The sequence below is a fragment of the Bombus fervidus genome, chromosome 4 (assembly GCF_041682495.2).
Source record: "Bombus fervidus isolate BK054 chromosome 4, iyBomFerv1, whole genome shotgun sequence".
Lineage (NCBI taxonomy): Eukaryota > Metazoa > Arthropoda > Insecta > Hymenoptera > Apidae > Bombus > Bombus fervidus.
In genome coordinates this window covers 17,785,604-17,809,735 of record NC_091520.1, presented here as the reverse complement: position 1 = coordinate 17,809,735, position 24,132 = coordinate 17,785,604, and the positions used below count along the sequence as shown (strand labels likewise).

The following is a 24,132-nucleotide window of genomic DNA, read 5'->3' as shown; positions in this document are numbered from 1 at the left end:
AGGTGATGGAGGATAACAAGAAGGGAGGGTAACGGAAAGAAACGAAGAGACAAGGGAAAAAGGGAAAAGAGAAAGAAGAAATCAAAGGAAAGAGCGAGGGAGGGAGATGGAAAGAGAGAGAGAGAGAGAGAGAGAGAGAGAGCTCGCGACGAACAAGACGTAAGCTACTCGTTATTTGCAAGGAAGAAGATTGCAGGCTCTATTTCTGCCTGTTCGCAATTAGGCGGGCAGCTGGTGGTGCCGAGGGAGGTAACTCGAAGCTGAGCGATAACGCAGCGATTCTCTGGGCAAGTTGAAGGGGTGGCGAAGAAAGGGGTTCTCCCTGAAAGAGAAGGACGCGCGCACCGAACACCCGCCGAGAGGTGTATATTAGACGCGGAACGCCGCGACGCCTAGATCAGAAGGATTCAGTTCGTTGTGCTGTTACTGTCATTCAAGGAAGACCGTATCAAGGTACGTCTTTCGAGATACCGACTCAAAGATTCGCTTTCTAGTTATTGTTATCTCGATCGACAGCAAATTTCTGGTTTTGGAGAAAACTCTGTACCGTAACGTTGTCATTGTCTTTAAGGTCTGGATTCGTCCTCGGTATTCAGTGTCGAGTGTCGAGTGTCGCATGTCTAAGTGTCTCGAGTATCGCGTATCGTGTCGTGACTAGGGAATGGAGCAAGAAAATCGAACGCAACAGGACATAAAAGAACACAAGTCGGGTCGAATCGAATCAAAACGAATTGTATATGGATTTGAGTCGAACCAGGGTCGGGTCGAATTGAATCGGATCGTTTCGAAAGTCGAAAGGATGTATCGCATAGTCTTTCTTTCTCTCAGGTTTTCTAAAACTTATATAGAAATCATGGATAAGAGACACAGGATGAATAACTAAAACATGAAAGTTTGAATGGCTACTTTTTTTTTTTTTTTTGGCTTGAATTAAATAGAGCTCGTTTAACCGTGTTTGACTGTTACAGTCACGTTCCATTTTCAAATACAGAAGCATGTCATCGAATAAATGGTCGTCCAAGACTTAAGAGACAAATAACTGAAACAAAATAACGTGTATATACGGCCAGCTGTCTACCCAATGAGATATATCGAGAAAAGAACGACGTTCTCTCACTTTCTCTAATTGTCCGCTTTAATTTATATCAATTGCATCTTGGCACGGTCGTTCGAGAGTGATATCGTAAACGTCATCAACGAATCATGTTGACGCACGCTTTCGAATGAACCGTGAGCACATTTCAACCGCTGGATGTTTCAACGAGTCAAAATCGTTTGCCGAGTTTTTTCTTATTGCTATACCAATGTATAATATATTACTATATCTATATATATATATATACATATTTTTCTTTTATACACTCGACATGACAAGCATTATCCATTAATCATTACACAATCTTCTCCCAACGATGAAGGTCAGTAGTCAAATCGTTAAAGAATAGGAGAATAGAATATAGAAAGTGTCAGAAATGTTCGAGAAAGGAAATATTGCAATGGAAAATGAAAAGAAAAGAGCTTATAAGTGATTAAATACAGAAAAACAGATATACATATCTTTTACGTGTTATTATCTGTCTAATTGATACATATGGGGAGTGATGAAAATTAGGATAAACATAGGATATTTAAAATTAGATGTCATTTAACAGTTAGATCATCTCTCTATATAATAATATGGTAAAATCATAAAATCGTGTTTCGATTACTAACAATGAATTGTATTTATATTTCATATATATTGAAATTTTAAAATGTACAATTAACGTCTGTAAATAATATAGTATGTTGTTAAAATCTCTTTCGATAATCGTTGGAAACCTATAATGTGCGATAATTATAATTCGTTAGTAATAGTCGGTAAGCATATTGATTATATCGATAAACGATAATGGATTACGTAATTACGAGATGTCGCATAGGTTAAATCGGTCGGCTGAAAACTGAAAAAAAGAAAAAAATAGATACGTAAACGGTCCAAGGAGACCATTTAAATAGTTTCTTCGTTTATTTATTATTAAAAAATGATACAAGAAAGCGATCGTGTAAGCGACGTTAGAAAAATAACCAACGTAATCACTTATTATTTGACATCATAATCGCACATGGTATACTAGCGACCGGCCAAGCGTCCGACCGACTGACCGACCGACCGACCGATCGACCGACCGAGCGACCGGACAAACGAAAGAACGAACGAACGAACGAACGGACGGACGGACGAACAAACACCGATCCAGAAAGCTATTCTGGGAATTTGCTACGGAACTCGAAGGCGAGCTACTTTCCGTTTTCAGAGAAGTTGTCGAGTTATTTATAGCTCAACCCTATCGTGGTCCGTTCGTCGGAAAAGGACATTTCATCTTTCTCCCGTTTCTGTCTTTTCTTACTAACGTTAATTTTCTTCGTGGAATCTTTGCTCGATATTCTTTGCTTCGCTAATTCCAAGTACTAGATACGTAAAAATCGGTTTGACGTACATATTAATTTACGTTGATTCGATTCGATAGAATTCATCAAAGTAACAAACTAACCTATAAAAAGCCTGATGGTAAATATGGAATGGAGGAGGAGTCTAACGACCGTCCCAAACGTTGATCGATTATTTCAAAGCTTCCATGATAGAAGATGGATGATCACACACGATTCGGAATTTCATTCTTCAATGATGGAGAGAAAGGTTGATTTGTATAGCCGTATTTGGAAAATTCAAGTTTGGAATTTCGTTGGAAGAAACGTCAAGAACAGAACGGCACGGTGTTAGGGAATCGGAATAGAAAAATTCGGATGAATTCTGTTTTCGGACCGCATAATACTTTACGTACGAGTAAATGGAGTATAACCATTCCGTTGTGACTCGCGATACGGTTCGCCGCGAGAGAACACGAGCACGCGCGTGCAGAGGTACAACTGAAAGACAGCGAAAGGGAGGAAAGGGGAAGGGAAGCGAAGTAGGATCAGAGGAGGGGGTTAGCAATGAACGGGTGCGCGTAAGAGGAACCTAGGCTGATCGTAGTTGTTTCGAGTGGCCGCTTGACTCGCACAGGAGGGTCTTTTAACCGTCCATTCGCGTTAAGTGGCAGTCGTACCTACAGAGGGGCTCGACCGCAATAGAAAAGGATGGCAAAGCGTGTGCGTGCTTCGCAGCCCTACACAACCAGTCCGATTCCGAGTCAGTATTCACTGTGATTGGCTACTCTATCACCGATGCTTTGCTCTTTGCTCTGAACCTGACAAATTGGTGCCGCGTGTCGTTACGTTTCGGACGTTATTGTATTTTCCCCTCTCTTTTACAGTGTTCCATTTATGCGAAATTTACCGTTAATTTTGCTTGTCATATTTCTTCTTCGTACTTGTTTGTTTTCGTCCACCGGTTATCAGTTTTAACCCGTATAATTTCTACACACCACGCACGAGAGAAAAAGATTTTACATCCGTTGCGTGATCTTGTCCTGTATTTCTGTATTTTCTACCGTTCCCCAAAAAGGGAAAGGAAAGAAAACGAAAAACAGGAGAAGAAGAAGGCAAACTCGAGTCTCGTCGATTAAACTTGCCGTACAGAATGAATTCTTAAGTACATGCACGATATGTAAAACAACGGGAAACAAAATTAGAAAATTTATACGTGAAAAAAAGGTTACGGTGTGTTACGTTCGTTCCATGTTTTGCAAGAAAGTTGAAACGTTACTGTGAACTACTAATACTTGTTAGAATTCGAAAGGGAAAGAGAGGTAAGAAGAGAAAGGAAAAAAGGAAGACAAGGAGGAGGAAGAGGGTTACGAAGCAGAAGAGAAAACAGGAGGAGGAGGAGGAGGAGGAGGAGGAGGAGGAATAGAACATAGAGCAGAAGAAGGAGGTGAAGGTGGAGGTGAAGGTACAGGTGGCGGTGGTAGTGGCAGCGCTGGTGGTGGTGGTGGTGGTGGTGTGATGGTGGTGGCGTGATGGTGGTGGTGGAAGTGAAGGTGCAAGTGGTGGTGGCGTTGGAAGGAGAGGCGAGAGTTGGACTAAAAAAAAGTAGGAGAAAGAGTTGAAAAATTAAAAAAAAGGAGCATACGTATAGTCGAAGATGAGAAAGTAATTACGCGTATAGGTTAAAGGAAGAGTTATCGTATACAGTGGCGTATCAAAGACATATTTGCTGTTTAATTCGATATTAAGATTATAAATTTGGTGAATGATCGAACGAAGCAACAACGGTTGTTGTTGGTACAAGGAGCGTAACTGTCGACGTTGGAGCCAAACGCGTGAGAAAATTGGTCGGAGCGTATGCACCGACTGGCACGGATACAGACATTAAACCTATCAGCCCTCCTCATCGTTGACAGAGTTCTCTCTCGATCGTAATAAAGTTCAATGTTACGCAACTAAAACAATGACAAAATTATGAAAAAAAAAGAAAATACGTGATACGTAGAAGAGAATTATCGTGCAAATATAGAGAAGAACACGATGCGTGAGAAATGGAACAATTATAGGTAAAAACGAGCTACATATTGGAAAGAAGAAAAGCAAGCTAAAGCGAGGCTAGCGTTGTATTCGCGTTGCAAACGTTTCTTACCGGTGTACGGTATCCTTGTGGAAGGGAAAACTGTTAGTCGATAACGATGATGAAATTTTCTTAAGTCTCGAACGTATCGGTAGGGCTGATTTCGATTTAATTCGGTGTTCTTCGAGGGAAATGAAGCTGCCGGCGCGTATAATCCACCATGGAGGACAACGACCGTCACCGCGCTACGAGGAGCCGTGTCAACTTAGCGATTCGCTACGTGAGTTTCGAGAGTGAATGTTTCTGTGAAACTACCTATTTTGTAAGCGAAACTTATAAAGTATAATTGTAGTACAAAAAAAAAAAAAGTGGAAGGGTATGTTGGAGCGTACGTAATATTTAACGGAATATTTCGTCGAAAATAACGCTGTTATGCGTATTAATTGGCATTGATCGTTGCTTCGTCTCAGACGTGTCAATTTTCTACACTTTCTTCTCTTTTATCCATTATTTCCTTTCATACATTTTTTTCTCTTTTCTCTTTGTATTTTCTTTCATAATTCTTTGGTTCGTTTGTTTCGTCTTTGTACTTTTACTTCGTTTCTCCGCTCTTCGTTGAAATTTAAACGCGCAGCCTGATAATCCGCATTCAAGAGAAACAATAAAGTGGCGCAAAAATTATCCCTTCTTTTACGAGCTGAATATTTTGAACAAGAGCAGGAAATTTTCAAAATCTTACACTATGTTTTGCCTTTTCTTTCATTATACTTACACATATCTGATCGAATCTGATTTTGAACCATGGTTTATGCTTTACTGTTGTTCGATGGACGACATCCATCGTCGTGTAAACGTAACGAACAGTTGGTTGCTGAAAAACTACGGTTGTTTCTTGATAAAAAGCTAACGATGATTGTATACAACTTTTGTATTAGACGTTTGTTAAAAAATTGGGAAAGATTTATTACAACTGGCTTTGAATGGAGAAGATAAAATGACGCAATGAACTTAGTTCTGTTGTCGGTTGATGCAACCGTGACGCGAGTTTACGCGACCATGACGAGACAGTTTCTAAAGTAGCTCGGTTCTTTCCGAATAGGTTACGCACGGTGTTTGAGAAAATCGAAATGACACGGAGGAAATTTTCTAGGAAATTTTTAATGTACATTCCCCGAACATGAAATAATAAAATATTCGTCGTACATAGCCTGACTCGACAAAATATTTTATATCGGACGAAAACAAGCAACGTTTATGTCGCATCTTTGATACTCGTCGTTGCATATTGACGAGGAACATCGAACAAGTATTTTTCGAGTATTTTTTTCTAGGAGGAAAGCATCCGGACGATAAAGTGTATGAGAGAAAGACAGAGGTTGAAGCATTCTCGAGTAATGTATCGAACTATATTTAATTACCAAAAATAATATACGTAGAAGAAGCCATGTATGGCATCTAAAAAGAAGGAATGAGATCTAAAAAGACAATAAGATAGAGGTTGCAATTATATAAGAAGTAGATAGTGGTGATAGAAATAGATGTACATATGTACATACGCAATGGAAACGTAGATAGAACTGGTATTGCCAGTGATGATGTTGATGATGCTGGTAGATGTAATGTTAACAGCGTTGACGATGCTATACCAGTGATTCCAATGATTGCAACAGCGAGTAACGGTGACGGTGACGGTGACGGTGACGGTGACTGTGACGATAACGATGACGATACTGGTAGCGACGTTAACGATGTCGATAATATTAAAAACTATAGAAGAAGAGATAGTCCATAGAAACACGGTACTGGTAAAAAATTCGAGTATCCTACGAACGACGATAGCCAGCTGGAGGTAACGTCATGTTGGAACTCTTTCGTTAGTTCGTCGAGCGTATTTTATCCTCGTTGTGTTCAAAGAGTTAGTAACTGTAAGAGAAAGGGCGAAATTACTTTGATACGTATTAAGGAAAGAGAGTAAAAAAAAAAAAAAAAAAGAAAGGGAAGAGAGCGGATTTATGTATAGACGATTTATGGATGCGTGAACGAGCAGAGAAGAAAGGAAAGATTAGGAAAGAAAGCCGGATAGATAAATAAAATAAAGGAATAAGTAGATGAATATACAAATAGGCCAATCCGATCGGTTCTTCGGATTGTCACGCACGGCCCACCTGTGCGCGGTGGATCGCGTCGGAGAACGGCTGTCCTTCGATATATCTCGCGTTGTTCGGCCCCGACGGACTCGGTGCTTGGAGCCGTAAGGGGGTGGGTGGCCGAGGAGGCGGGCGGGCATTCTGCCGCGCGCGCGCCTTTCTCGAGATCGCGATACCACAGTTCCGCGGTGGTACTTGTCTCGCATGTTTCCTTCCGCGACGTTTGAGGAACTACCTCGAAGAAGGAAGTGTTTCACAGGAGACAGAAATACGAAAGATTTCCGATTTCCCAAGAGAATCAAGTGATCGTCGAGCGACTAAACGATCGTTGAGATAAAGTACGGGAGGCGAGGTGGCGCGTACGAAATATCTAGTGAAGTGATTATTGTTTTTGAGCCATTTCGCGCTGACGTTAGACTTAAACATCGGAAAGTAGAAACGAAGTAAAGAAGAAATAAATAAGGACTAGAATCGAGACTAGCGGAGACGTTCTCGGTGAGATCGACGTACGATTTCTTTAATATCTTTCTTAATATCGTCGGCTATCGCGACGATATTAAGAAAAGAGAAGAGAAGAGAGAGAGAGAGAGAGCGATTAATAGTGAATACGAAACTGTTTAAAAGGGAGGGTGGGAGATAGGAGGGGGAAGAGGGAGAAAATAGGGGGTGGAAAGCAGGTGGGAGGGTGGGAGGAAGAAAAGAGGAGGAAGCAGGAGAAGAAGAAGAAGAAGGAGAAAAAGAAGAGGAAGAGGAAGAAAAAGGTTACTGTAGGAAGGGATTTACCATAACAAAACCAAATTGCATAAAAACGATCGTCTCGGCTGTTGGAAATAGTTTGTACAACTGGAAAACAAGCGAACAGAAGCGCAAAGCATAAGAGAAGAGAGAAGAACGGAATCCATAGAAAGAAAGTTAGAAAGACTTGACAGCATAGCAGAGGATAAACAGTTAGAAAGCATAATAAACGGGAATACGGTGAAAGAGCATTTTAAATGTAAGTTTTATATTTTTGTTATGTCTATCCTACTAATACAACGCGATAATTTCATTTTAACGCACTTGTGATCGTCATTTCCGTTAATCGAGTCAAATCAATTAGGCGAGTCAAATGGTTTTTCGTTGTTCTTTCAATTATTTTCATCTCGTTGGATGCGCGATCAGAAAGACCCAAGGTTGGACATACTTAAAATTTGATAAAATAGAATAAAACTGCGGTACTCTTTCGATTCTTAGCTTCAGCCAACTACCAATTTTACGTATCGTTCGTTTCATAACGTATCTCTATAAACTGTATTTTGCACTTTCACTTATGCACCTATTTATCCGTTTCGATGAATTTGCCGCAAAATGAGTTACGAGCTTCCGTATCTTTGAATCTTTCTTCGAAACTTTTTGTAAATGAATTTACACGACAAGCGTAAAGCTCTTACGGACAAGTACTCGAAAGCAGCTAATTTAAAAAGTTGGAACCACATGTTGTCGAACGAAATTCTACCATGCTGTCGAGAACATTAACGAAAAGGGAAGAGCACTGTTAGAGCGCTTGAGTGGAACACTGTTAGAAAAAGACGAGGAATAAAAAGAAAGAAGAAGGAGGAGGAGGAGGATAAGAAGAAGAAGAAGAAGACGAAGAAGAAAAAGAAAGAGAACAAACGAAAAGGTGAAAAGAAGATAGAGGATGAAAGGATATAGAGGGTCTCTATCTTTAGAGTTCATTCAGAGAATCTTTCACTCAGGGCCGAGCGAGGACCAAACACGAGTTGAGTCATACTTGAAAGACCAACGTATGAAGAAGCGGGAAACAAGGAGATTCGGGCTTGTTCTTCGCTTAGGTACATCGATTTAATCCCAATTTCCGCACTGGTGACAAGAAAACGAAAGAATTGTAAAGAATAGAAACGCACGAGAAACGTAAATGGGTAAAACGGAACGACGAACAAAAGAGTTAATATCGATTTAGTCCAAAAGTGTGGTATTTTTGATATACCGCTGTAAGAAGATGCGAACAGATCGTTCGAAGAAACATTATTAATTACATATAGCACGTATATAATACGCGTGCTTATGTTCTAATTCGATAGTCGTTCCTTTTGCAACAGGCGAGTTTACACCTGGAGTGAAATATTCCTGCTACGCGTTAAGAGAGAAATAAAGGAGGAATAAAAGGAAAAGTTTGGTTACAATATGGAAAAAGGAAAGGGAAAGCACTGTTTAAAAAACGGAATCGTGCGAAACGACATTTAACGATTAACAACATGTAAGTAAGAAAGAAAGTAATGCAGATATGCTCGTACCGGATGAAGTTCTGAAAGAGCGAAAGAAACGGACATTGCGTATGCGATATCATAGAGTATAAGTATAAAATAAAGAAATGACGACGAAGGAAATCGGGAAAGAGTAGGAGGAATGAGGTACAGCCACCTGTAGCTAGCAGCGACACGCCTCTCGAGAAACTCGCCCAGCGAGCGTGCGCATTTTCTGGCAAGCAGGTAGAAACGTAGCGTACGGTCTCGATTCTTTCGGTATTTCGCTCGAGTTCTCGAAATTATTAGCTTAGAAGACGAACGGACGGAATCGTGGTCGATCTCGCGATGTTTCGAAAGAAATCTTATAAAACGATCGCGAAATGCAAGTAGGCAAATGCGCTGCATTTAACTAAATTGCGACACACGATTCCAGCAAACTTAATATCGTTGCATCGTTTCTTCGTGATGTTTCAGACGTGAAATGTAGCGTGGATTCCGCTCCTTATAAATTCATAAACATCACTGGCATCTTTAATATGCGATTGCTTTTATACGGTTGGTAGCATCGTCGATGCTATACGCTGCCACGAAATTTGATTTCAAGCGAACAAAATGAACTTACTACTACGTACGGCTTACAACGGATCGTGTTACAAGCTAAGCCAGTATAGCGATTAATCGCGTTAGATTGTACTAGCTCCGTAACTCCCGTCTAAACGAGACGTGGCTTATGGTCGAAGAGAAACAAACGAAAATTGGCACATGTTCCTTATCAATTTTTTATACACGAGTAGTCTTATACTATGTTCGTACGAATATTTAAAGATCCGTCGATCGAACGGTCAGTTCGATTAGTTCGAATCGTACGTTTGTCTATCGCGAAACGTCATAGAGATCAGTTCCTTCTCAGTTTCCGTTTCCATCGCGATTTACTTTTATTCGCGTTTCTCAAACTCGCGATAGCTACCCCCTGCTTCTTTCTGTTTCTTCCAAACATTTACCAATTGCCATCGTTTATCGCGTTTATATTCGATTCTTCGTCGATCTTCGTCTCGCTCGCGTGTTTATCCGTTTGCCAATGATGTCGTAGGATTCGTGGAAATTCGTTGGCATTTTGCAATTGCCAAGATAGAAAGAAAAGAGGAGAAAATAAAAGAAAGGAAGAGAAGAGAAGAGGAGAGAAGAGATAAGAAAAGGAAAGCAAACTAATTGCAGAGATATCAAGGGAAGAGAAACTGAGAAAAGGATATGTTGGAATAACCGTAGAAAACACGTCGAAACATTAGCGATGTAAGATGCGGTGAAGCGAAACGAGAGAAGCGAAAGACAGAGAAAGGCTACAGCTTGTCGTAATGCGAACCATAGGACGCCAAGCTGTCTGCCGGAACGCTGCTTTGCCCCACTACAGTGTTCGACGCTAATGTCCAATCGCGACGTTGCTGCCAGCAGTGACTGCAACTCTTGTCTTGTTCTTCTTTCTGCATTTGTTTCTGCTTTTGCCCCTATTCCCGTCCTTGTTTCTGCTATTACTTGTACGCGTACTCGCGAACACTACGTTGCTTTAGTACCGTTGCTTCAGCCCCAATTCAATTTCTATATTTACTTCTGTTTGGCCACCATCTTCGTTCTTCACGCTTATATTCGATACCTTGATCGTCGTTGTCGCCGCTATTCGCTTATTACTCGCTTATTATCGACAATAGAGAGCGGCCGTATTAAAATTACCATATCGCTCATTGACATTGTCGCCATTATCACTACTCAAAAAGAAAAAAAAAAAAAAAAAAACAAAACAAAAAAACAAAAAAAAAAAAAGATTAGTGGATAGAAACAACGACGTACGATACGGAACACTTGAAGACGTCCGATGGGTGAAATCCGCGACTAGACGGCAATGTTGATACGATGACCAGAACGACAGTAGAAGCGACCACCACAGTGCAGGCTTTGTCCTACATACGCGAAATGTGTGTATATATATATATATATACATATATATATATACATGTACTTTACACTTTTAAAATGTAACGGGCAGCCAGGCCAGATCGTGTAAATAAATCGTGTACGATTCTCTCCTTATAGCTTCCTCTTAACCACCACTTAGCCGCGAGTTGGAGAATGATTCCAAGCATACTAAGAAAAAGACACGGCCACACTGAAGAAACAGTAACTTCTCTGTCGATGGCTGTGTACTGTGTATATATTCGTATACTTTCTCGTATCTCGACTCGGCGAGAAATAATTGGCTTCGACGTTCGATTTCAGTGACAATGTGACACCACAGTATTATTACATTAAATAACACAATTTACATATGTACGTCGTTCGAAAATCATATTACGTCACACTTTTCCAAGCATTTTACTTATCGTTAAACGGATACGAACGGATCGGTATAGACGAAGCGAGGAACGTATAAAGTAGAAGCTGATATTTCTACGATTTATCTTGCCGGAAGTAGGTTCGGAAGAGGCGCGGATAATATTTCTTACTTTTGCGTTTCTTTTTTACTATTGCGATACTTTCTATATTATGATCGGCCTGTTCGAGTATACGCTACGGTACTGTTGGCGTACAAGATTCAACATATAGGAAAAATGGGGATATACAGAAGGGAGAAAGAAAGAAGAAGGAAGGGCGAAAGGAAAGGCGTGTACGCGCGCATAAAGCTCAATCCGAGCGACACACCTGTTGAACATTCCTTCGCAAATACCCGCGCGTCGACTACGTACATTGCATACGAAGGTGCATGCGGACGCAGGACGCAGCTGTGCTTGGCTTGCTTTGCCTTGCTTTGCCTTACCTTGCCTTGCTTTGCCTTGGCTTGCCTTGCCTTGCCTTGCCTTGCCTTGCCTTGTCTTGTCTCGCCTTGTCTTGTCTTGATTTGCCTTGTTTTGCTCTGCTCGTGAGTATTCCACGAATTTCATGGAAATAAGTTTCACTATTCGTCTTTTAATGCAAATATCGACTAGCGCGTTGATTTGTTTCTACGAAATTCCTTTGTATTAGCGATTCGAGATGAAAAAGGAGTACGGAAAAACCTATGATTTCACGTGATTTTTGTTGAGTAACGTAACGCTAACACAAACTACGTAACAGAGAATAAGACGATGCACGAAATATAATCGTCTTTAATGAGAACTAGGATTTGAAGAAATCGATCTGTGCGCTATGGTACACGCGTCATTCGTTTGAATCGTAATTCTCTTTACGCAAATTCCATCGCTATAAATTAATCGACATGTTAAATTTGCTCTTGCCTAATTATACTCGTATGTTAACGATATACTTAGCTTTTAGATTATTTATATACGTATGCTAAAATAACGATTAGATAACACGTATATACGTATATTTACGTGTCCTATCTACGTGTATACATACATACATATACGGAGCCAAATTAGACGACGCGACGTTCGACCGTACTATTTGATTGGAATAGTTAAACAGTTGGAAAGATAAAAAGAGGCAGCAAAAGAGATGTACGAAACGAGAATCGTCGTTCGATCGGTAAATGGATTTAGAGATTTTATCGCGATCATTAACTCGTCACTAGCTGTCGGCATAAGTTAATAAGGACTGTCCTTATGTAATTAACGCAAACGATTGACGTCATCGGCTCTTCTATTTATGTAGCATCTCTTCGAGAATCGGAGAACCACTAGTAGTATACGCGTGTTTCTGTTTTTTTTTTTTTTTTTTAATTCTGATTGTCGACGATTCGATGTATCGAGCTGGTTCTACGAAAGCGTATGACGTCAAAGGAACGTACCCTTTTTTGTGCTCTGCGTTCCCGGCATTTAATAGCTACAACAAGCTAGTATCCACCTTCCAATTGGAAATTATTTTTCGATATGTTATTTTCGATATGTTAAAATGCGAAGGCATAGCAGAGGTAGAGTCACGATGACGATCGCGATATTTCATGACCGTGCGTTTCGAGCGTACGTTTGTTGGCCAGCAACGATCGAGTTTTTTTACAAGATGTATCTATCCATCGGTCGTTGAAACGTTTTCGAAATATTTCGCAAAAGTCTGCGCACGCGTCCACGTGTATATGTCATTTATATCGGTAGTGCAAAAAGAGAGAGAATACGGACACGAGAGAAAGAAAGAGAGACCAACGTACGGGGGATGACGATGGGGATGGGAAAGGGGAAGAGAGAAAAAGAGGAGAGTGGGAGAGAGAGAGAGAGAGAGAGAGAGAGAGGGAGGGAAGGAGGGAGGGAGAGAGATCGCGCAAAAGGGGAAGAGCTCGTATTCGCATTTGGAATCCCATACGCCATACAGTATACAGATTCCCACTTCTGTCGACTCAGCCTTTTCCTTCTTGTCGAGGTTACAAACAGCATCTGTACACGTCAGAGCACACCTGGGTGGTGATCTCGTGTATTAAATTATCGTCGTGTTGATCTTGCAAGCGAACGGGAGATCGTTAGTTTTGCTCCAAGATCCCGCGATCGAGGACGCCGGACGCCTCGATCCTCCGTCGTCCGTTCAACCCGCCTATCTCTCCTTCTCCTTGAGTTCTTCGGCTTCTCCGCGTCCTTCTCCCCGCTCCGCTGACAACCCCCGCCCTCCCTTTTTCTTCTCTTTCCCTCCTCTTCCTATCCCACCTCTTTGATCTTCGATCGTGACCAGATAACCAGCACTTTCGCGGCACTTTCAAAGTATTACCTCTAACTACGTTCGACTCTACCGGAAAGTTCTCGAACTTGTTCAAGAACGATATAGATTCCTCGATGCCTTTTCGCTTTCTTGATATTTCTTTTAATACCTATGGTATATGGTACTTATTTAAGCACCACTTTTAGTTTATGCACCTCCCTCTGCGCTGTTACCGTTTACAAGCGAATAAATCTCTCGATTTCTTTCGTCGTCGATTTTTATCGTTGATCGGAACATCTGTCGGTACCGTGCACCATAGCTGCGTATGTTATTCTTATACGTGTTCTTTAAATAGAATCGATTTCTCAACACAGCGTGAACAGCCATGAGTTTTTTATGTAGGAATGAAACGGAAAAAGAGAATAATAGATAAATACAATTTTAAGTATCCTGTTCAAATTCGTATATTAATTTGAAGGTGATCGATAATCCTCCTTGTTGGTTGATCTTGTCACCTCGTTGTCTATCGATTTACGATCCGCGCCTACCTTTTCTTTTTCTTCCTTCTTCTTTTTCCCTTTGAATCTGCTCGCTTACCGCTCAAACGGTTCCCTTTCTCTCCTCCTTCTCCTTCTTTTTCTTCTTCTTCTTCTTCTTCTTCTTCTTCTCCTTCTTCTCTTTTTTTTTCAGCCATCTAATCTTTCTCCGCGTTTAATTTTTCTCCGTCCCTGCAAATACTTCGACTATCTTTTCTGCTTGCTTGCTCTATTAAGCAGCGAATCTGTATCGCGTCGTCTCTCTTCTTGTTTCTAAGCTCCGTTCGTTTCGATTAATTTCCTCGCGAATGAACGCGTATGAATAAAAAGAGACGACGAGAAGATCGTTTTATTCGAAAGATCCACGTGTTTGACCAGAACGATCTGCATACACGTGTAAGTACGCACACCACTGTCACCAGCGTAGAAATATCGGGTAAGCTGGTTCACGAGGAAAGCCAAGGAGGTCGGGAAGGGACTGGACTGAATCGCGTATATGTACTACGTACGTGAATACACGAATGTGGTAGGAGACGGGCAGACAAACTCAGACCAAGACACGAAGCACACACGGTTCTAGCGAGTCTTCTCGTGAGCTCGTCGAGCAACTCCTTCTCACGATTGAGTCATCCGGCACGGGAAGAGGACCACCTGGTGAGGAGAGCCCAACGATGTATCTAACGATATAGACCGTTTCGCCTCGTGGCTCCTTCCTCTTATCCCATTCGACCCAACTGGCTTTCGACTTCAGTGGGTTCGGCTCAAAACGATTCGATTCAACTTGTAACGTTACTATTCTCTCTCTTTCTTCTTTCTTTTTTTCCCCCCCGTTTTCCTAGCCATCTTATTTTCTTATTTGATGTTGATAATTCTGGGAACATGTTACCGATTCTTGGTAGTGGCATAGTTACAACGCAACAGGATATGCTTTGAGATACTCTCTCTTCAAACAAACAAATTCAACCGATCTCTTCTTTTCGATAAGCTCTCAATTCCGAATTCTCGGAAGAGCTTGTACAACACTGGAGGAACGACAAACGTTCGTTCGATTATTACGTTCGTTCTGGCGTTGCATTTTAGATCTGAAATAAAAGTAGTTAAATGGACGCGAGCAAACGGGAAAACTTCGAAGGCACGTCGATAATATTTCGGGTGCAAGGAGAATCTATATTTTAATGCGCACGATTCGAATGCAAACGTTTAAGATGCGCGTCGATAAAGGAGTTGCATTCGGTCGTGTGTAAGCATCGAACGTGTATACGGTACGTACGTACATAACTAGTGACTCGGATAACAGCGCGCGACAGAGCCGTGAAGCGGTGCCGAAGAGTGTATAGTTTTTTGCTAAGGGGGATTTACAGATTGCACACCTGTGCATGGCTCGACCGAGGAAAGACCTCACCTGTCGAGTAACCGGTCTCCATTGACTTTTTCTTCGTTTACGTACACTCACTTTGCTTTCTGCTCTCCACTCTACTCTCCACTATCTGCTCTTCACCCTTCGTATTCCACCCATCTCGCCATCCATTCTTCCTCGCCCCTCAACCTCCATATTTAGTTATAGTTTTCCACCCTAAAATCTTTACCGCCAGCCTTTCGTCCTCCTTTTTTCATCTCTAGTTGATCTGACGCAGGTTGATCGCCTTCACCATCTATAGTTGTTGTTTATTCTCTGTTTATTTTCAGGACTCGAGACGAACCTAGAATTCCAATTTAGCAAAGCAGGAATTTATCTTTTTTCGCTCTGCGAAGAAGAGAAAGCTGTAGAGACTTTTAATCGCAAATCAACGTTACTCTCGCAAATCTGGCTAAATACTATCGAAACACGTAATATCGGAAACGAATGGAAACTCGTTTATAGATAAATTTAACTATTGTAATTAAACCTGTTAAGTGGAGTTTTAATCGATCGATTACCGTTTATCGACGTCGATTATCGTCGCAGATTAATGCAAATTGTTAGAAAAACTAGATGTATTAGCGGCGCGATACGACGCAACGCAGCGAGACGGCCAATGATCGGCGATCAACAGTCGGCGGTCGGCGATCGATGATCGATGATGAACGATCATACTCGGTCTGAAAATCCGTGGGACGATGTTTAACGATCGAGACCGAGCGACTTTAGCGGCAAATTATCGGGCTGCAGGTAATTACCAGGTGGGGGTCCGATATAGAGTGGGGCGGTTTGAGAGTTCCAAGAATCGGTCGTGGCTAAAAATAAGATCCCACCCGGGAGCAGTGATTATGTTCCGAAAAAAGAGAACCGAGCGAAACGTTCTCCTCGGCGTGTACAGGTGCCGCCGCGCCGATGAGACGAAGGCAAAAGAACAAACAAGAAACCGTCGTGCGTTCGAGAATCTCGCATTGCCCCGCATCGCCGCGCATAAGAAGGCTCCCCTCGTCTCGCACATTGCTATGCAGTACCGTGCCGTGCTGTGCCGCTCTGCGCTTCAGCTCCGCTTAATGAAGTTGTCGGTTCGGGACGTTTACAGGTGGGGCCTACCTGCGTGTGGTCCATTCACAACGACTGCCGCGGGACTGGTTAGGAGCAGAGCTTTACATCTTTACTTTTACCTCACGAATCGCTTTGAGTTTGTCGAGCCTCGAAATGCCGTGTGCTCGGCTCGAACAGGGCCGCGCTCGTTATTGTCGACGTTGTCATCGTCGTCGACGACGACGTTCTTCTCCTTCTCGTTATTGCTGTCGCCGCTGTTTCTTACTGTCACCATGCTAAAATGACAAGGAGAACACGGACGGCCACTATTACGAGTGCCACGAAACAACCTGTACACTTTCGAGGGGTTAGGTTCGAGAAAGAGAGTACAGGGACATTGAAACGTACAAGTACGAAATCCATATGCATCTGGTAGCAATGTACGAACAGTACAAGCATATAAGCACTTGCACGAATCTCCACAATGGACGGATTCGATACATCTTCGAATTTTACGTTTCTCGCACTCTCTCTTCCCCCTCTTTCACCTTTTCTTCCGCGATATTCGCTAGTCTTTCTTTTCTCTGGCGCAGTTTTATCGTAGATACATTATTTGCCACAGAGATATCATTCGTTCTTGAACTTTGGTAAATCTCGACCATGTCTTTCTAGTTCAAAGGATATAAATTGATCGTTCTCTTTGACATCTTCGTTTCTTTTCGATTTGCCAATCTATTTTGTACTTTGTTTCTTTTTCAGACTATGCATCGGCAACAGAGGCTTCGTTCCTCATCGTCGTCTTTATCATCGTTAACCTTACCGCTCTCGATGTCTCGTTCATCTATCCCATCCACAACTACATCGATGTCGTCTGTAACGATGTCGTCGTCTTCTACGACAACCTCAACGTCGCCATCGCCGTCGCCATCGACGCCGTCGTCGTCGTTATCGTCGTCATCGCCGTTGTCATCGTCGTCCATCTTTCTACCATTGTCAACGACGTGGCCGACATCGAACTTGTCGTCATATTCCTGGAGCGTACAACAAACCTCGTGTTCGAGGTTACCTTCGTTACCAAGCGAATCGTCGATCGTGTCAACTGTATCGATACCCTGCCCAAAACTCGTCTCTGTGTTAGCTTGGTCTGTGACACTGTTACTCGTTTCGTCGTGCATCGGTCTAACGGACGCTGGCATCTTGAATGGACATCCTTTGGGTAAAAGGTCTTTTATCGATATTCAATGTAAGGGTATATACGATAAAAGTATCTTTGCCCGGCTGGACCGTATCTGCGAGGATTGTTATAACCTGTTTCGGGAACCTCAATTACATCAACTGTGCAGGTAATTATCCATAAAGATTCGAATACGTTCTATCAATCCTATATGCATCATCTATTCGTCTAGTGTGTTTATTGTAACGTATCGTGGATTTAGATAGCCATCGACGAACGAAATTTTTCGGTACCATCGTAAAGTAATGCAAGCGACACGATTCCTTTCTTTCGATATAAAATATAAGCAAGTATGTACTTACATTTTTATTTTTATCACGAATGCTTTTACCTGACATTATCGTCGACATGCTCCGTCCCTTCGATAGAAAACATTCGTTTTACTGCACGCGTTACATATACGGTGATTGTCTTGTCTTTTTTACTCCGTCGATAATGCAACGCGTGTGCGATCAGATGTTTCGTGCCTCAAAAACGGTACAAATTAGAGAAAATTTAGGAGGGCAAGAAAGATGTTCGATACTGTGCAGATATGAAATTGTTCGAACATTTTCTCTGTAGAACATGCGCGTGACTGTTTTTACGCCTTACGTAAACTTCTTACGAGAGGAAGTGCGACTATCGAAAGATCGATATGTAACTTCGATTATGTTTCGATGGATTAAAGCGTACTTTCGATTGGATACGTCGATGATACAGATGTCGAGAAATTGCAAATTATAGGTTCGAAGAAGGAAGGAATATTGGACAAAGTGTATTGTTTTACCGTTCGTCGGTGAATTTGTGAGTCGAAGGTTGTCTAAAAATCCTTATCTTATACTAGCGAGAACGAACCTCGCTAATATTTCATTTATTTTCAGATCTAGAACGAATTACTCAAGATAACGATATGTAGCGAATTCACCGGATTATATTTAGTGTTTGTATTTTGAAATCTTTTCCAGGAAAAACTGCTTTACATCGGACTACTTCAAAGGATGCTTAGACGTACTGTTGTTACAAGACGAAGTAGAGAAGATCCAAACATGGATCAAGACACTTCATGGAGCGGAACCCGGGGTTTAGGTAGCTTCTTTTTTTATGTTTATGATTTCTTATCCGCGTATTTTTATTTTATAGCTTTACGTGTAGTACTCTATTCGCCGAACGCATTCGCCTCTCTCATTTTCCTCTCTTTTCGATCTACCTCGATCATCTTATCGTCCTTTCCTATTTTATCATTTTCTTTCAGCGATCATTCATCTTACTTAAGTCTCGATCAACTACTTCTTTCTCCTTCGACTACTTTTACCTCTTTAAATTATTCTTCTTCTTACTCCCCTCTTTCTGTTTCTCTTTCTCCATCTCCATTCTCATCTTCTTGTCCTCTTATCTTCCTATTCTTGAATTTTCTCTACTTTTTGGTTGCACGTTTGTTTTCGTTGCTCGTTAACAAATTCTCGTTCCCGATAGTTACCAACATTTACGATCGAACTAGTTATTTTCCGATCGACGGAAACTATACGCCTTTGTCGTCATCTCAAGAATTTATGAACCACGACTCAACGACGATGCACACGATATACACGATGATACGCGACATATGCGCATGCTGTATCTGCCCTTAGGTAATTCTAAGTAAATTTCGCAATAATAAAATGACGTTGCTCTATATTTTAGTACATTTTATATGTATTTCAATAGACGCATTATGCGCATTTTGAGCAACAAGTGATTACTCTTTTCCAATTAATTTCTTCTAACTCTTACGTCTCGTAGACAGATAAGTACATGTTTATTTCTATGCTTATTGATTTTTCAATATCGTACCTAACCATATTTGAGTATACATAAGATACGAAAGGACGCGTCGTTACGTTCTTTTTCCGATGCGTTCGTTCATTTTCATTCGCTTTTTCCATTTTTCTGCCAACGATTTTTGAGATGGGCAATTTTTCGACATTTTTTCTAACTGTTTTTTGTCGCGCGTTATCGTGCCTTGTCGAAACAACATAGATTTTGTACTAACGTACATTTTTCAGACAACACGACGGGTACAGGATGCCAATGGAAATATGTACTGCAAAGAGGAGAGAATAATAAAACAAGTTTTTGCAACGTTCAAATATTTTTGCAGGTTCCGTTGCTGGAAGCAGTTGTTATGTATTTTGTTGTTTTTGTCTCCTTGCAATTACGATTTTTGCGGACAAGATATATCCATTGTAAATCATTTACTAGTCATTTCACGTTTTACAAGAAAAGAAATGTGTACACCGTTTCAATCGGTACATTTTTCAATTTTTCAATTCTACGTTATTTAACAATCGTTATATTGAAATTGGGGGATTCGTTTGTGTGTGTTTATCGTACAAAAAGGCGTGGTCTATTCGCTGATATTTCACGTGTGGTAAAACGACAACTTCATGTGTGGTAAAACGACAACTTCATGTGTATCACTGATAATAACAATGAGAAAGTTTCTTGTTTCAAGGAGTGAAAGAAGACCATACGAAACCAAACGAACGAATCCTAGATTTTTTTCTTTTCATTTCTTCTTTCTTTTTCTTTTTTCCTTTTTTCTCTTCTTCTTCCTCGGTTTTACGTTCGATTTACAAACAAAAAAATCCGATTTACACGATGAGATATAAGGTATATATATATATATATATATATATCGGATCTAATTTATTTCTTTATATATTTAGGCAAAACTGTTTTGGTACGCAATACTTCAACAGCTGCGTTCAAGCATTGCTGCTTGAAGATGAAAAGGAAAAGCTTTTGGAGATGGTCGAGTACCTAGGCGGCAAGAAGTAAGAAGAAAAGAACACAGAGGCGCTTTCATTACGAAGACTTTCATTTACACGACATCTACGATGAACGATTCTAACAAGACCAACGAGGAACTACGAGAAACGAGAAGCTATAAGAAACAATTGCGACAAAATGGTCATTGCTATTTTCCGCAGAATTTTGAGTAACTTATCAACATTCGTTCATGCTACTTCCTTCGCAACGTCCGAAAGATCGAACACCCCTGAACTGGGAATTCGAGGCACGCTACGCTATCATACCTCTTCCTTTCGTTTCCAGGATGCATCGAATGGATTAGCAGTAAAAGTAATTGATTACTACACGCATACACTCGTTCACACGGAGAGAGCGGGAAAATGGGAGAGAAAAAGAATGAGACATACAAATATGCATCCGGGAAGAAACAAATCTTCACAGAAACAGATTGAATTTTAGATAGATTTAACGGACGAATAGTCGATGAATTATCGGTTAAATAAATCAGCAAAATTTCTGCTTTTTCTATAAAGCGATCACAGGTCTACCGACAGATCGATGTGATCGTAGACGTAATAAAGTATTTAGTTAAATTATTCGTTTTTATCGTTATCTCGACTTCGTCTCATTCGTTTTTCTCCTTTTTCAAAGCATTGCGTATCAAAGCATGAAAACGAAGTGGTATGAGCAAAGTTTGCGTGCTAATGAACCCATATACGAATCTAGTCGACAGAATATTTGCGTTTTATTCAATTAATCATTAATTATTTACTTTAAATACCGTCGTCCGTTATTACAACGATTATTATTTTTTATCCTTTTATATTGATATTATAATTCTTAGAAAACTAGCAATCGTACATGTTACTTATTCAGTATATGATTCCAATGGTTAAAGTAGATCGATAGATAGTTAAATAGTTAGATAGATAGAGCCTTTATGATGGTTTGTCGCAATTACCATTAAAAATCTCGCCCAAACCGCTTTATATGCACTTGTGGAAGAGGACAAGATTTTCGTTATAGATTTTAGTAGTAGACTTCGATTCGATCGTCGAAATGTTTAAATGATTGGCTAAAGCAGGGCATTCGATACAAAAACCGAGGAAGATTCGTGGATCAAATTAATACTACGTCACCAATTATCTACAGTATTTCTATTATTAATGCTATAATGTTACTGCTGCTACCACTATTACTATTACAATCGCCGCTCTACAAAAACTACAAAAACAGTAAAAATAATTATACTGTTGTTGTGGTTGTTAAATCATTGCTATTGCTACCTCCAATAGTACTGCTATCGCTACTGTGACCGTTACTACTGCTATTCTCGTTGCAATTGTATATAAGTAAAATTACTTGCATCGTCACTCTCTTTGCTACTCTATTTCCACTTTCACCACAACTATTACATCTATTAATACTATTGTTTCAATTATTGCTACTATTAACTTCAACTACAACGGAAATGCAACGATATCGATATCATCATTGAATACTATTGCAGTTGCTATTGTTTTTATTACTGCTATTCTTATTGATTATTACTACAGCTGCTATTGCTACTTCTACTATTACAGCCCCCCTACTATTACTATCGCTACTATTATTATCGTTAGTACTATTACTATTACTATTACTATTATTAACTTATTGCTATTGCTACGACTATGACTTCTATTACTGATATTGTGTTATACTATATTATATTATTTTATATTATATTGTTAGTTTATAGCATACTTATTGTTGTTTAATTGCTACGACAATGTGACAACTTCGAGTCCACCTTTGATGATTATTTGGAAAAATATAGGGAAGCGAACAAAATTGCGTGGTGTAGATAGCTAAAACAACGACCAATGCGAATACTCGGTTGTTCACGAGTCGAACGATAAACAGAGTTATGCGTATGTAGTAAATGTATAATATTTATTTATTTGTTTACTTTTTTAGTTTGAGAAAGGCGATCGTAAAGCGGTCACAAAACTTACGCAACAATATTCTTCGAAATAGTTATTGTATGAAAAATGTTACGATCGAAATTAATCATTTTCGCGTATAAGTTTACAGCCCGATAGATGATCTCTGATTATCAAGCAGGAACCGTTAAGTGGATACTATGAAAATTCCATTAACGTTACTAAATATTATTTATTGTTCTAACACTCGTCCCAATCCTGGGAATTACGAACCATTCCAAAATCAGTATTGAACCCATTCCGATATCGTTCCGAAATCTCATCGCCGATATATATCCGTTTCTACCTCGTAACATATGTAACTGTTCCTCGAAATCACCTGCACACTTTTGTTACTCAGTCTTGCGAATGTCGCCGTTACAACAGATAAAACACCAATTATCGACTGTTCGTTTTACGATATATGATGTATTTTATGTATGTATATCGATGGTAACCCATTGCTCATGTCACCAGGTACGTAGGTAGAAACGAAAAAGACGCGGCGTGATGTGCGTATATTGTTTGATTTAATTCGATTCTTTTATAATTTTCTCTCTCCCCCTCCCCTCTCTCTCTATCACTCATTCTGTCTCTCTCTATACATATATATAATGTATACTATATTACATCTTATGTATAGTATATAATATATACTATCTGATATATAATATATAATGTATAATATATATTATATACTTTATATACATACATACATGTACATACTGTACATTATACGTATACTTTATATACCATACGCATAAAGTGTAACGTATAAACACACATGTATATGCATCAAAAATTACGTACACGCGCTTCATGTACCTAAGCGACGTGTACGCACACATATGTGTACGCGTACGATTATTGACACGGATATTTAAATCTATTCTTGTTTTGCGTGAATAAAGATGATTCAAAAATGAACAACCTTTCTGCCGTCTCTGTATTTCACCATTATCCCTTATAATGATTCTGATACAACCGTTCGATTTAGCATTACCCAGACTATATTACGCGTAATTTCTATTTACAGTTAATAACCATTAGCCGGAAGGATTGAAACTAATCAGTCAGAACGTAAATGAAACATCGTTTCACATTCAATGTATCTGACGACGATGATTTTGACACATAAACGTTATCAAGCTCAGTTCGAATAGATTTTTATAGATTATAGATTAGGACCAGTGCAAACGACCGGTTTGCGTCAATGTCGCCGTCGCGACATTTTGTTGTTGCGCTTTAAAACTGAATAGATTTAAGCAGTAAGCAGTAACTGTAAGCAGTTCGCATGGAACGCAACTTTGAACGGCAACTAGATAGGCAGTAAGTTTGCGTCTATTAAAACAAACGCTCGTACTGTTTGGTTGCGAACGGAATGCTGTCACTCGGTGGACGTTACATCAAATTTTCATTAATTTTTACACTTAATTCATGAAAACCTTCCCAACCATATAAACATAAATAATTTTGTCTCGTTTTCCCTCAAATTGATAAATATGGAACTTTGAGAAGTCTGGCAATAATGAAGGGATATATCCAATATCTCCTTCTTGTGGTAAATTAATATAGTCTTATTTAAGACTTTTATTAGTTATTTTATTATGTTAAGTTATATTATATTAGATTAAGTTTTATTTAAAACTTAAAGAAATGCATTTTTTTATAATTTTGGTAATGAGTTACCGCATCCATG

General features: G+C 40.0%; 2 protein-coding genes across 15 annotated transcripts in view; one reads left to right on the top strand and one right to left on the bottom strand.

Moving 5' to 3' along the window:
• The window catches only part of LOC139986092 (peroxisomal leader peptide-processing protease-like), a 28,830-nt gene that overhangs the window by 3,822 nt on the left and 876 nt on the right, over positions 1–24,132 (bottom strand). The window contains exon 2 of one of the 7 annotated variants that reach the window (XM_072001123.1): positions 14,042–14,221. The exons of 1 other annotated variant lie outside the window; for it this stretch is intronic. Coding sequence is in view for 1 of the 6 variants with exons in the window: in XM_072001120.1 (XP_071857221.1) it covers positions 11,686–11,809 (124 nt within the window). In the remaining 5 variants the exon portion in view is untranslated. Of the gene's footprint in view, positions 1–2,534; positions 2,912–11,685; positions 13,078–14,041; positions 14,222–18,002; positions 18,410–24,132 lie in introns of those variants that run through there. 5 more of the 7 variants (XM_072001127.1, XM_072001120.1, XM_072001121.1 and 2 more) reach the window with 5 other exon arrangements.
• Itp (ion transport peptide) lies at positions 125–23,363 on the top strand. Of its 8 annotated transcripts, none has more exons than XM_072001133.1 (4): positions 125–453; positions 17,226–17,809; positions 18,645–18,765; positions 20,385–23,363. In XM_072001133.1, exons 2-3 carry the CDS (start codon positions 17,229–17,231, stop codon positions 18,763–18,765), a joined length of 702 nt encoding a protein of 233 aa, XP_071857234.1. In that variant the 5' UTR covers positions 125–453; positions 17,226–17,228; the 3' UTR covers positions 20,385–23,363. The 8 variants fall into 8 exon arrangements, 7 of the variants coding, with proteins under 7 accessions (XP_071857234.1, XP_071857236.1, XP_071857238.1 ...); XM_072001135.1 differs by lacking the exon at positions 125–453 and adding an exon at positions 3,031–3,172; XM_072001137.1 differs by lacking the exon at positions 125–453 and adding an exon at positions 3,229–3,856.

Coding starts and splice junctions, on each gene's coding strand:
- Itp (XM_072001131.1), top strand. CDS start 4,707: ATGGAGGACAACGACCGTCACCGCGCTACGAGGAGCCGTGTCAACTTA. Junction 4,767..17,225: donor TCAACTTAGCGATTCGCTAC/GTGAGTTTCGAG, acceptor TTTCTTTTTCAG/ACTATGCATCGGCAACAGAG. Junction 17,810..18,644: donor CAATTACATCAACTGTGCAG/GTAATTATCCAT, acceptor AATCTTTTCCAG/GAAAAACTGCTTTACATCGG.